This window comes from Cherax quadricarinatus, unplaced genomic scaffold (assembly GCF_038502225.1).
Source record: "Cherax quadricarinatus isolate ZL_2023a unplaced genomic scaffold, ASM3850222v1 Contig882, whole genome shotgun sequence".
NCBI lineage: Eukaryota > Metazoa > Arthropoda > Malacostraca > Decapoda > Parastacidae > Cherax > Cherax quadricarinatus.
In genome coordinates, this window is record NW_027195908.1 from 20,118 (window position 1) to 35,106 (window position 14,989).

The window sequence follows — 14,989 nt, forward strand, 5'->3', positions numbered from 1 at the left end:
AGGGCGACAATGGAACCTCAGAGTCGGACAGGATTCACATACAGGTTCCTGGATTTTGTTTTACGTTTATATTTTTTACATAATTTCACATCGATGACGCGAGAACGTTTGTGATTGGATTCAATTATTTAGCGCTGATGCATCAGTCGATTTAATAGTGAAAATTTTGGGATTTTTGGAGAATGTACAGTCTTGTAGTCATACCTGGAGTTTACCTGGAGAGGGTTTCGGGGGTCAACGCCCCCGCGGCTCAGTCTGAGACCAGGCCTCATGGCGGATCAGGGTCTGATCAACCAGGCTGTTACTGCTGGTCGAACGGAAACTGACGTACGAACCACAGTTCAGCTGGTCAGGTACTGACTTCAGGTGCCTGTCCAGTGCCTTCTTAAAGACTGCCAGGGATCTATTGGTAAACCTTGTTTGATGCTGAGACTTGTTGTGGAGAAATTTTCTCCAGGAGGGGGGTATCAGCCCCCTTCAGCCCCTTTCAGCCCTGAGGGGCCCAGCCCTCTCAGAAGGGGCAAATATCTTGTTTACTGCTACAGCGAGTAATTGATCCCAGATGCAGTACCAGTATACGACCTGTGGTCAAGCAACCGCCGCTCCTTGCACCAGTGTTGCAGAGTGTAGTTTAATAAGAGACAGTACATCTCTTACCTTAGCAGGACAATTAAGGAAAATCCTGCTCCCACTTTATTACCATAGTAAAGATAGTGTACATTGTTGTCTATGCTTAAGACAGCAAGACACAAACATTCTGCTTTGCTTCATCGAGGAAGTGGCAAGGAAGCAAAAGTACTAGGTTAGCTTTTCCTTTGTGCTGGGGGCAGTGACGGCGTGGGGCACTGTGGCGTCTTCAGATTACTTTTGATTCTACTGAGAGTGACACTGATGCCAGGATAACCAACAAAGAACGATCTGTGCGTTAGTGTGAAAAAAGTGTCTCATAAAACACAATAAACACTTAAGAGAAGTGTGATCAGCTTCTTTAGTGATAAGATTGTGAACAATAAAGACAAACTTACTTGTGTGGACTCAAAAGTCCGCCCCTTACTGCCGACTATAGGTTGATTACAAACTCCTTGCCACTCAAGAACTGTGCAATCCCCCGTACTACAAGAAACTCGTAACCTACCTTGCTCTTGTAGCGTGAGCTATGGTGTTCTTCACACCTTTGACAGGTATTGGTGACTTGATAGAAACTGAAGTGTCCTTCGATGTCCACGTCTTCCATAGTCTAGGAATACGCACACTGGTACACTATGTTCCACAAGATTTGTCTTTATTGTTCACAATCTTATCACTAAAGAAGCTGATCACACTTCTCTTAAGTGTTTATTGTATTTTATGACACTTTGTTCACACTAACGCACAGATCGTTCTTTGTTGGTTATCCTGGCGTCAGTGTCACTCTCAATAGAGTCAAAAGTAATCTGAAGACGCCACAGCGCCCCACGCCGTCACTGCCCCCAGCTCAAAGGAAAAGCTAACCTAGCACTTTTGCTTCCTTGCCACTTCCTCGATGAAGCAAAGCAGAATGTTTGTTTCTTGCTGTCTTAAGCATAGACAACAATGTACACTATCTTTACTATGGTAATAAAGTGGGAGCAGGATTTTCCTTAATTGTCCTGCTAAGGTAAGAGATGTACTGTCTCTTATTAAACTACACTCTGCAACACTGGTGCAAGGAGCGGCGGTCGCTTGACCACAGGTCGTATACTGGTACTGCATCTGGGATCAATTACTCGCTGTAGCAGTAAACAAGATATTTGCCCCTTCTGAGAGGGCTGGGCCCCTCAGGGCTGAAAGGGGCTGAAGGGGCTGAAGGGGCTGAAGGGGCTGAAGGGGGCTGATACCCCCCTCCTGGAGAAAATTTCTCCACACTTGTTGTGAGTTATTAAGAAACGTCCATCTATGGAAGAACTTCCTCCAACAATACATTCACTTACTAGTCTTTCATGGTGGATTTTGCTGGTTTCACTTATTAAAGGCTACGTAAAGCTTCCCATTTCTTGCTGAACTGGCTTAGACAGACCCTACAAAATGTGTCCCACAGCTGACAATTATGTCTCAGACAAGGGAAGCAGCGCATCACATCATTGCTAATGCAAGCAAGTAGGTCCTGAATATACAACATTGTTACTGTGAAGGAACCTGTCATGTGTAGCGGCATTTTTGTGAGCATGTCATGGTTTGTGTATTAAAAAAAATTCTGTGTTTGATTATGTTTGTATACTAATATGCTTTTCTGAGCTAGTCAAGAAGTTATTTTTCAGTTGTTTGTATATATTGTTTATCTGTATGTAACTCGAAGCCCTCTCCAGGTATACCCCAGGTATACCCCAGGTATACCCCAGGTATACAGTTCTAAAAACTTTTCAATCCAACATGAAAAATGAGTAACAATTTTCGACTTAAACTTCAGATAATATTTATCATGTTTCTTAATCTTTGGATCATCAGTGAACAACCACGACGTCCATAGTTATAATTACTATAATCATTAAGTCAATGTGTACTAATACCAACAAACAATAATACTGTAAACATTTAACATGACTGCTGTAAGAAGTGAACATCATTTCCTGTTATTAGTAATTTTGTTAGAATTGTTGACTATCAAAACTATGGTGTACTTGTATCATCATGATGTGGTTAACACTGGTGGGAATATTATCGAAAATGTCATGTTAATGGCAGGTTGAAAGTGGTCTTCACAGGCACCAAAGGTTATTTTGGCAGTAGCTCTCTATCTATAATTTGTTCATTATCACCATGGTTAACTTTCCGCAGTTTGTTTTTACAAAAAAGTTGATCATTATGCTGTTTTGCTGTCTTTATCTCTGTAAAATGGAGCAAATTTCTAGGAAACTAACACGACTGCAAACAAACCACCTCCCGTTCCGTGGTTTGTTTACAATCGTGTCATTACAAATTCTTGCGTCATGATGATGGCTTTGAAGAGACTTGAGCTGGAGCTCGTCACGGTCACTCTGACGGGAGATTTATATATAAAATCTTGCATCTGTGGTTACAGTGGTGGCCCATGCTAACCTCCCTATGATGTATAAAAATATACCTAGCTCGATGAACCTTACAATAGCCAACTGGCCCAGTGGCTTACATACTGACCTCGAGTTCTAAGACTCACTCGCCATGGGTTCAAACCCCACCCGTTTCATGGTATGACAATGATAACTCATCTTACCTTGCATGATGGTCGCTAGCACTACCATCCCACTCTCCCTGGCTATGTCAGCTGGCCTCTTTCCTGCAGGGGACAGCCCAGATATTATGTTTTACTGTATGCAGGGAGGTACAAGGGAAGCAGAACAAGTAATAAGTAGAGACAGAGACGGAAAAATGAGAGGATAGAGGTTAATTAGACAGCAGGAGAGACAAGGGAAGGAGAGTTGATAAAAGAAAGACAGGGAGACAGAGAATGGTAGTTATGGAAAGAAAGAGTGAAGTAGTTCTACCAATCTACATTATACAGAGGAATATTTGCAATTGAGATAACTAATTCTATCTTGACAGATGAGATTAAGAGAGCAAGAGAGTCAAGTCTTTCTTCCCAATGTATAACTGTTGTCAGTGGCAGAAACAACACCAGCCCTGAAACAGTGTTTGAAGTGCCTAACAATGTACCGAGAAATAGTTAAGATTTCCACTTTTGCTAGTAATAATGTTACCACTGTTACTGTGCTATTGTTGGGTTGTGGTCTACTGACACCTTGGTAGGTCAACCATAGCATGGTTGATAGCGCACTTAGCTTGCACGTTGAGGTTCCGTGGTTCGATCCCCGGTACGGGTAGAAACATTAGGACGTGTTTCCTTAAGACACCTGCTGTCCCTAATCACCTAGCAACAAGTAGGTACCTGGGTGTTTGTCGGCTGGTGTGGGTCAAATCCTGGGGGGACACAATTTACCTAAGTCGCCAGAAATGCTCTGCATAACAAGGGACTTTGCTTATAGTATGTCACTGATGTCAGTTATGGTCTGTATGAGTCGTATCATATATCATATATATCATATATATATCATATATATCATATATGATTTGTATCATATATCACGGTAGGTCCCTCTTCTTCAAGAAAATCTCGATTTTCGAAGTGTTTGTTGAAGTATTTCTTGACTGTGGTGGGACTGTGGTGGGACTAGTGAGACTGTAGTGGGACTGTAGTGAGACTATAGTGGGACTATAGTGGGACTGTAGTGGGACTGTAGTGGGACTGTAGTGGGACTGTAGTGGGACTGTAGTGGGACTGTAGTGGGACTGTGGTTGGAAGTCTAACCTAGCGTCTTACGCCAGTAAAAATGTCTTTTCTAACATTTGTGGTGCAGTTGTCGCCTCAGTTTAGTCTTGTTATTATGCATTATTTAATCACTTGTAATATTTATAAAATTTTGGCTCGATTAATCTTGAAACATGAAGACACAGCGATCAAATATTACATCACTAGCGAGCCCAGTGTAAGCTTTAATACTCTCTAACTTCTAACTTATTGCAGGTCACAACGTAACTAGTACGACCACATCTCTCATTCCACAACATAAGTCTGCGCTCTTGTAGTATTCCCATTGAGTAAGAAAGGTTCACAAATGCAGTATAATGTGATCCTTTATTGACAACGTTTCACCCAAATGGTATAAAATACCGACACAATGGAAATATAAACACAAATGCAGTATAATGTGATCCTTTATTGACAACGTTTCACCCACACAGTGGGCTTTTTCAAGTCACACACGGATCTACCTGGGGTTGGAAGGTACGAGAGTATTTATAGTCATGTTCAGAATGTTGAGGTCAGGTGGAGAATGCTGCATCTGATGATCTACCGGGTGGGGTTATAGAGTCTTGGGTAGCTTGGCAGGGGTATTGGACAAGTTGTGAGTAGACCTTCTGCAGTGTTCTATGTTCTTATGTGGGATAGCGATGAAGAAGTTTCTTGGCGAGTGGTTCAGCTATGTTATAGAAGCCATTGTTCTGGTTGAAATTGTTGGTTGTAGAGATGAGCGATGATTCCAGGATTCTTCTGTATTGAGTGTTGTCTTCTGTGGCTATAAGTCTTGAGTTTCTGTAGTTAATTAAATGGTTGTGTGAATTGCGATGTTGTACACAGGCATTCCTTGTATCGTCAGTCCTGCTTGCATATTGGTGTTCTGAAATACGTGTTTGGAGGTCTCTTGATGTTTCGCCCACATATAATTTGTTGCAGTCATTACAAGGGATTATGTATACCCCTGCAGAGGATGGAGGCTTGTCCTGTCTACTACTGGTGATGTCCTTGATGGTCGTGGTTGTGGAGGTAGATACTTGGAATGATGTTTTGGCAAAGATGTTGGAAACATGTTTGGCAATGGAGTTGGTGGGAAGGACTATGTATCTCTTCTCGGCAGTGTCTTCTCTGGGTGTGTTGAAGATGTTTAATGCCCGCCGTCTGCAGTCTCTGATGAAGTGACGAGGATAGTGGAGTTTAGAAAATACTTGTTCAATTATAGTGCATTCTTCCTCAAGGAACTCATTGCTGCAGATTCTGAGTGCACGTAGGAAGAAGCCTATAATTACACCACGTTTGGTTTTGGTGTCGTGGTGAGAGTAGAAGTGGAGAAGATCGTTTTGGTTGGTGGGTTTTCGATAGACTTTAAAACGAAGTTCGTGGTCAGCTTTGCAGAGCAGAACATCAAGGAAAGGAAGAGTGTTGTCGACTTCTTCTTCAAGTGTGAATTGGATTGAAGGCTCGACCTGGTTGAGCTTGTCTTGGAGAGCTTGAACGTTGAAGCGTTTAGGAGTTATGAGGAGAATGTCGTCAACATAACGGAGCCAGGTGACAGACGAAGGAATAATGGTGGAGAAACGTTCGGCTTCTAGATGTTCCATGTATAGGTTCGCCAGGACTGCACTGAGTGGCGAACCCATGGGTAGTCCAAAAGTCTGCTGAAAGAGGTGATTTTCGAAAGAGAAACACGTAAAGCCAACACATAGTTCAACAAGGTCGATGAAATCGCTGGCTGGAATGGGAAGATCAAGTGAATCGTCAATTTTCCTGCGCAAGAGATCGATGGCTTGTGTAGTAGGTACTTTGGTGAATAGGGAAGTCACGTCAAGGCTGGAAAGTTTCTTGTTCCTGATGTTGATGTTGCGAATGCGATTGAGAAGATCACCCGAGTGTTTGAGATGTGCTGGACTGATAGTGCCCAAGAGTTTAGAGAGGTGTTTGGCGAGAATTCCTGAGAGCTGGTGGGGAGCACTGCCTATTCCCGAGGATATGGGCCTCAGTGGGATACCAGGCTTGTGAGTCTTTGGCAGGCCGTACATTCTGGCAGGTCTGGGGTTGCTGGGCATGGTGTGCAGAAGTTTCTTCCCTTGTTCTGAGCCCCTCAGAATGCGGCGAGTCCTTTGAAGAAAAGTTTTAGTGAGGTTGTCCACTTGGTTAGTTGTGAGAGGTTTGTAGGTATCTGGGTCATTAAGTAGATTAAGCATTTTGTTCCTGTAATCGTCAGTGTTCATGATAACAACACCACCTCCTTTATCAGCGGTTGTGACCCTGATGGTCGTGTCTTCCACCCGGTAGATCATCTGATGCAGCAATCTTCACGTGACCCCAACGTTCTGAACTATAAATACTCCCGTACCTTCCAACCCCAGGTAGATCCGTGTGTGACTTGAAAAAGCCCACTGCGTGGGTGAAACGTTGTCAATAAAGGATCACATTATACTGCATTTGTGTTTATATTTCCAGTGTTTGGAGGTCCCTTGATGTTTCGCCCACGTATAACTTGTTGCAGTCATTACAAGGGATTATGTATACCCCTTCAGAGGATGGAGGCTTGTCCTGCCTACTACTGGTGATGTCCTTGATGGTCGTGGTTGTGGAGGTAGATACTTGGAATGATGTTTTGGCAAAGATGTTGGAAACATGTTTGGCAAACACACCCAGAGAAGACACTGCCGAGAAGAGATACATAGTCCTTCCCACCAACTCCATTGCCAAACATGTTTCCAACATCTTTGCCAAAACATCATTCCAAGTATCTACCTCCACAACCACGACCATCAAGGACATCACCAGTAGTAGGCAGGACAAGCCTCCATCCTCTGCAGGGGTATACATAATCCCTTGTAATGACTGCAACAAGTTATACGTGGGCGAAACATCAAGGGACCTCCAAACACGTATTTCAGAACACCAATACGCAAGCAGGTCTGACGACACAAGGAATGCCTGCGTACAACACCGTAATTCACACAACCACTTGATAAACTACAGAAACTCAAGACTTATCGCCACAGAAGACAACACTCAATACCGAAGAATCCTGGAATCATCACTTATTTCTATATCCGACAACTTCAACCAGAATAGTGGCTTCTATAACATAGCTGAACCACTTGCCAAGAAACTTCTTCATCGCTATCCCACATAAGAACACTGTAGAAGGTCTGCTCACAAACTTGTCCAGTCTCCTTTCCAAGCTACCCAAGTTTTTAGACTCTACAACCCAACTCGGTACATCATCAGATGCAGCATTCTTCACCTGACCTCAGCCGGACTATAAATACTCGCGTTCCTTCCACCCCAGGTAGTTCTGTTTGTGACTTGAAAAAGCCCACTGTGTGGGCGAAACGTAGTCAATAAAGGATCACATTATACTGCATTTGTGTTTATATTGCCATTGTGTCGGTATTTTATACCATTTATTTCCAAGAAAGGTTCAGGTGAGCGAAACGTCACATTAATAAGGATATTTTATGTGACGTTCCTCTGACCCCAAGTCTCAGTCTGTGAACCACTGACAGATTTCAAAATTGTCTTAATTAACCACTGGCCAGGTAATTAACCACTGGCCGGGTAATTAACCACTGGCCAGGTAATTAACCACTGGCCGGGTAATTAACCACTGACCGGGTAATTAACCACTGGCCGGGTAATTAACCACTGGCCGGGTAATTAACCACTGGCCGGGTAATTAACCACTGGCCGGGTAATTAACCACTGGCCGGGTAATTAACCACTGGCCGGGTAATTAACCACTGGCCGGGTAATCATATGATGAGGACTAACATTAGAAAATTTTCTTGGAGAATGAATTAAATCCAAAAAAAAAAAAAAAAAATAGAAAACCACATAGAAGGCTAACACACATCACTAGAGACATGTTTGTAATCTCATGTAAACTACCAAGTGTTTCTGGTCTGGTAATTTTTTCACTCTCGTATTTCTCATATTTACAATTATGTGTTTTACTGTGTTTTTTCTCTTACAACTTTAAACCTTTTAGATATTCGTGTTTGGATTGTTTATATTTAAAGTTATTATTTATATTTGCAAATTGACTGTTTATGCACTAGTATGATGTAAGATGCAAGTTAGGTCAGGTCAGGTCAGGTTTGTCAGGAAACAGGACAAGTGTTTCTTGACAAACTTTAGTTATGTGATGACCCACAGCTGAAGCTTTTGGTCATCTGACCGAGGCCTTCCGCTGGCATACCGTTCCACCCCTTTAAAAATTATGGTTGTGATTGCATTTAACCTATGCATATAATTTATATTTATAAGCTTACCTAATATTAAAAAACACAAGTGTGATGCAGATATTAAGTACTTACTCTGGTAGTTCCGAAGAGTCATGTCTGGACAATACAGCAGCAGAATTTCGATCATGTTGACGTTCCTTCTTCGAGCAGCCAAGTGTAGCACTGTGTTACCTACGGAAGAAAAATACCATTAAGAAAATGCCATTGTGATTATGTCCAATTAGTATCGTTATAACTTTTTGCCATCAGGCGACTCACTTATTTTCAAAGTGAATCGTAATCCAGTAAACAAGGATGACTTAATGTGTTACTAACACCATAGTTTTTGCAGTGAATATTTTGAGGTGGAATGTAATTTTTATCCAGCTAGCTTTCTTCAAAATAAATAAAGGCACAATACAGTGACTGGAGTAGACAAATAATCCGCACATAGAACTGTGTGACTGTGTAAAAATTGTAAATGGTCCAAGTCGGACCGAAACAACATCGTAAGCTCCTCTCTCCTATGTGCCGGTTATTTGTGTACAGCTTCCTCCACACGGGACATCTGCTGAACCTACATTTCCATTTCATTTACGATTGTCAACGCTGAGGCGAAGCGTTATATATATATATTTTTTCTTTTTTTTTAACGAATATGAGACATCTAGTTGATTTCCCAGTTTCCAAACTACACTGTAGATAAAAACTTCAAGATGTTCCCAGCTGGGGATCCTCGAGTTGCTACTACCTTCTGCACCACCATTATTGAGCTCACAAGACGTTAAGTAAAAAGACACAGGAGCTTTATCAAGCCGTAAAGGCTTGACAAAGCTCCTGGAGAGCGAAACGTTGCCACAATAAAATGTCACATTAGTTAAGATATGATTTCGTTTGGATTTTTAACCCCTGAGAGTTAGCATTTGTGTCCTTTTATTAACATTGTCGGTAATTCTACCAATATTAGTACAAGTCGCAAGACGTCTAACAACACCTACGACAAAGTCTAAGTGACAGGGAAACAAAAAATAATGAATATAAGTGAGCATTGGCAACAATGTTAACATAACATACACACAAGCACTGATGAATTATTAACTTGCACAAAACAAAACTCATCGTAAAGGAGGACCTCAACTGACACTTTCCTAAAATCAATCGTAATATATCTCGTCAATCTTTGCAAAATAAATGTTTAAAACGCAAGTTTTTGAATTTCGAAAGTGTTGGAAAAGTTTATCTCACAGGATACTGCGGTTAGGCGACTTAACACCTCATAACATTTAACCTATTTCCATTATTAATTATGCCCTATATCATATCTCGTATACTTACTCTATTTTTCTTACAATATGTACGTATTACCTATTACCTAACCTCTTCCTATACAAAATTCAATCAAAGGCCCATCTTTATCACTTACCCATGACATCCCAAACTTACTAGTCCTTGTTCCATCGTTTCTTCACATTACCATTCAGGTTCACTACCACAATTAATCTCACTCGATTTAAAACTCCCTAAACACTTAACATCTCCCAAAATCTATCTCTATCTCTATCTCTATCTCTATATCTATCTCTATATCTATCTCTATATCTATCTCTATATCTATCCCTATATCTATCCCTATATCTATCCCTATATCTATCCCTATATCTATCCCTATATCTATCCCTATATCTATCCCTATATCTATCCCTATATCTATCCCTATATCTATCCCTATATCTATCCCTATATCTCTCTCTCTATCTCTCTCTCTATCTCTCTCTCTATCTCTCTATCTCTCTATCTCTCTATCTCTCTATCTCTCTATCTCTCCATCTATCTCTCCATCTATCTCTATATCTATCTCTATATCTATCTCCATATCTATCTCCATATCTATCTCCATATCTATCTCCATATCTATCTCCATATCTATCTCCATATCTATCTCCATATCTATCTCCATATCTATCTCCATATCTATCTCCATATCTATCTCCATATCTATCTCCATATCTATCTCCATATCTATCTCCATATCTATCTCCATATCTATCTCCATATCTATCTCCATATCTATCTCCATATCTATCTCCATATCTATCTCCATATCTATCTCCATATCTATCTCCATATCTATCTCCATATCTATCTCCATATCTATCTCCATATCTATCTCCATATCTATCTCCATATCTATCTCCATATCTATCTCCATATCTATCTCCATATCTATCTCCATATCTCCATATCTCCATATCTCCATATCTCCATATCTCTATATCTATCTCTATATCTATCTCTATATCTCTCTCTCCATCTCTCTCTATCTCTCTATCTCTCTCCTCTAGTTTCATAAACACTTAATGTAACCCACTTCACATCCGGTGTTCATTTTAATCCATATAATCCTTCAATTTATACACAAATAGCCCGCTCATAGGAGAGAGAAACTTACAACGACGTTTTAGTCAGACTTGGACTCACTGATACGTCAGGAACTGCGTCCTGACACGCGTCACAATCCTAAAATGACCCGTTTGAAAATCTCGAAGATGTCAATATAATTCAGCTGTTCTGTGGCCACGATCAGGGTCTTGGTGTGGTCCCTAAGAACATAAGAACATAAGAAAGGAGGAACACTGCAGCAGGCCTGTTGGCCCATACTAGGCAGGTCCTTTACAATTCATCCCACTAACAAACATTTGACCAACCCAATTTTCAATGCTACCCAAGAAATAAGCTCTGATGTGCAAGTCCCACTCAAATCCAACCCCTCCCACTCATGTATTTATCCAACCTAAATTTGAAACTACCCAAAGTCCTAGCCTCAATAACCCAACTAGGTAGACTGTTCCACTCATCAACTACCCTATTTCCAAACCAATACTTTCCTATGTCCTTTCTAAATCTAAACTTATCTAATTTAAATCCATTACTGCGGGTTCTCTCTTGGAGAGATATCCTCAAGACCTTGTTAATATCCCCTTTATTAATACCTATCTTCCACTTATACACTTCGATCAGGTCTCCCCTCATTCTTCGTCTAACAAGTGAATGTAACTTAAGAGTCTTCAATCTTTCTTCATAAGGAAGATTTCTAATGCTATGTATTAATTTAGTCATCCTACGCTGAATGTTTTCTAACGAATTTATGTCCATTCTGTAATATGGAGACCAGAATTGAGCTGCATAATCTAGGTGAGGCCTTACTAATGATGTATAAAGCTGCAGTATGACCTCTGGACTTCTGTTGCTTACACTTCTTGATATAAATCCCAGTAATCTATTTGCCTTATTACGTACGCTTAGGCATTGCTGTCTTGGTTTAAGGTTGCTGCTTACCATAACCCCCAAGTCCTTTTCGCAATCTGTATGGCTAAGTTCTACATTATTTAACTTATAAGTGCTAGGGTTATGGACACTCCCGAGCTTCAGAACCTTGCATTTATCTACATTGAACTGCATCTGCCACTTTTCTGACCAAGAGTAGAGTTTGTCTAAATCCTCCTGAAGTTCCCTAACATCTACGTTTGAATCAATTATCCTACCTATCTTCGTGTCATCGGCGAATTTGCTCATATCACTAGTAATTCCTTCATCAAGATCATTGATATATATTATAAACAACAACGGGCCCAAGACTGATCCCTGTGGAACGCCACTTGTTACTGATCCCCACTCGGATTTAACCCCATTTATGGACACTCTCTGCTTCCTGTCTGTGAGCCATGATTCGATCCACGAGAGCACTCTTCCCCCAATGCCATGAGCTGCTACTTTCTTCAACAGTCTTTGGTGCGGAACTCTATCAAATGCCTTACTAAAATCTAAGTAAATAATATCAAATTCTTTATCGTGGTCAACAGCCTCAAAAGCTTTACTGAAGAAAGTTAATAAATTAGTTAGACAAGACCGGCCTCTTGTGAATCCATGCTGAGTATCATTAATCAAGCTATGCTTATCGAGATGGCTTCTTATAATTTGAGCTATAATTGACTCTAGTAATTTGCCTACAATTGAGGTCAGGCTTATTGGGCGGTAATTTGACGGTAACGACTTGTCCCCTGTTTTAAAAATAGGAATTACATTAGCCATCTTCCACATATCAGACACTACACCTGTTTGAAGAGATAAATTAAAAATATTAGTTAATGGTTCACAGACTTCCATTTTGCATTCCTTTAGAACCCTTGAAAAAACCTCATCAGGACCCGGTGACTTATTTTGCTTCAGTCGGTCTATCTGCTTCACAACCATTTCACTAGTGACTGTGATGTTACATAATTTATCTTCTTCTGGCCCACTATAAAAATTAATTACCGGAATATTATTAGTGTCTTCCTGTGTAAAAACCGAGAGAAAATAATTATTTAAAATCGAGCACATTTCATTCTCTTTGTCAGTAAGATGCCCATAGTTATTTTTAAGGGGACCTATCTTATCTCTGACTTTTGTTCTATATACCTGGAAAAAACTTTTTGGGTTAGTTTTAGAATCCCTAGCAACTTTAATTTCATAGTCCCTTTTAGCTTTTCTTATCCCCTTTTTAATGTCCCTCTTAATGTCAATATACTGATTCATAAGATGACCCTCGCCTCTTTTGATACGCCTATAAATTCCTTTCTTATGCCCTAGTAGATATTTCAGCCTATTATTCATCCATTTTGGGTCATTTCTATTTGATCTAATTTCTTTATAAGGGATAAATGTTCTTTGAGCAGCATGTATTGTGTTCAGAAAACTGTCATATTGATAGCTCTCTTCGTTACCCCAGTCAACAGATGATAAGTGTTCTCTAAGCCCATCGTAATCTGCTAAGCGAAAATCTGGGACTGTTACTGAGTTATCCCTACTATCATACTTCCATTCAATTCTAAATGTAATTGATTTGTGGTCGCTAGCACCCAGTTCCTCTGAAACTTCTAAATTATTAACAAGGGATTCATTGTTTGCCAGAACTAAGTCAAGCAGGTTATTACCCCTTGTAGGTTCTGTCACAAACTGCTTCAAAAAACAATCCTGAACTACTTCTAAGAAGTCGTATGATTCTAAATTCCCAGTCAAGAAATTCCAATCAATATGACTAAAGTTAAAGTCTCCTAGAATTACTACATTATCGTGCCTTGTGGCCCTAACAATTTCCTCCCATAGTAGTCTCCCCTGGTCCCTATCTAAATTTGGGGGACGGTATATCACACCTAAAGTTAATTTTTCATGCCCCTCTGAAAATTCTATCCAAACAGACTCTGTATGTGTTACTTCAGACTTAATACCCGTTTTTATGCAACAGTTCAAGCGATCTCGGACATACAATGCCACCCCACCCCCCTTCCCGATACTTCTATCTACTTGGAACAATTTAAAACCCTGAATGTGACATTCTGCAGGCATGTCCCGACTTTTTGAATTAAACCACGTCTCAGTAATGGCAAATACATCTATGTTACCTGCACTAGCAACTAGTCTCAACTCGTCCATCTTATTCCTAGCACTGCGACTATTTGTGTAATATATACTTAAGGACCCTCCTTTCTCTTTATCATTCCTGCTCCTTTCTGTTATTCCACTAAACCTATTACTGTCCTTGTCAATTAGTGCCACTGGCTTTCCAATATCCACCTCATTTTGCCTATTACTAGTTCTCCTAGTACTCATATTACTACCCTGAGACTTCACAGTTTTCCCGCAAAACCCATACCACTAACTATTCCTAGTTTAAAGACCTAACAGCTCCCTCCACTGCGTTGGCCAGTGCTCCCACCCCACACCTAGACAAGTGAACCCCATCCCTGGCATACATGTCATTTCTGCCATAGAAGAGGTCCCAGTTGTCAATGAATGTTACCGCATTTTCCTTACAGTATTTGTCCAGCCAGCAATTGACACCAATTGCTCTGGACAACCATTCATTTCCAACTCCTCTCCTTGGCAAAATGCCACATATGACAGGTTTCCCACCCTTCTTCCTAATTATCTCTATTGCTGACCTATACCTGCTAATCAGGTCCTCACTCCTACGTCTGCCAACATCGTTGCCTCCAGCACTGAGACAGATAATAGGATTGCTCCCATTACCTCTCATGATGTCATCCAGACGGCTAACAATATCCTTCATCCCAGCCCCAGGAAAACACACTCTCTGCCTCCTACTCCTATCCTTCAAACAGAATGCCCTATCCATGTACCTAATCTGGCTATCCCCAACAACAACAATGTTTTTACCTTCCTTGGCGTCGTCCGTAGTGATGCTCCGAGTAGTCGACTCACATTCGCCAGGTAGCATTACACCACTTGTAGAATTCGTCATGACGTTCTCGATGGTCTTCGTTGGGGTTTCTAGGGATGTCTCACTCACGTCTGCCAATGCTTCCTTGGTGCTCGTTGTGGCATTCCCAGTAGAACACTCACATTCGTCAGGTAGCACCGAGAATGAGTTGGAAGTTTCCACGGCAGTCTTCTGGTTTCTCGT

At 40.9% G+C, this 14,989-nt stretch overlaps 1 protein-coding gene across 1 annotated transcript in view; it reads right to left on the reverse strand.

The window, feature by feature from the left end:
* LOC128699676 (26S proteasome non-ATPase regulatory subunit 10-like) overlaps positions 1-14,989 on the reverse strand; it is a gene marked incomplete at both ends in the record, with an annotated part of 97,161 nt that overhangs the window by 1,082 nt on the left and 81,090 nt on the right. Inside the window, 2 exons of the mRNA XM_070080736.1 lie at positions 3,209-3,271; positions 8,620-8,718. Coding sequence (XP_069936837.1) covers positions 3,209-3,271; positions 8,620-8,718 — 162 coding nt within the window. The remainder of the gene's footprint in view (positions 1-3,208; positions 3,272-8,619; positions 8,719-14,989) is intronic.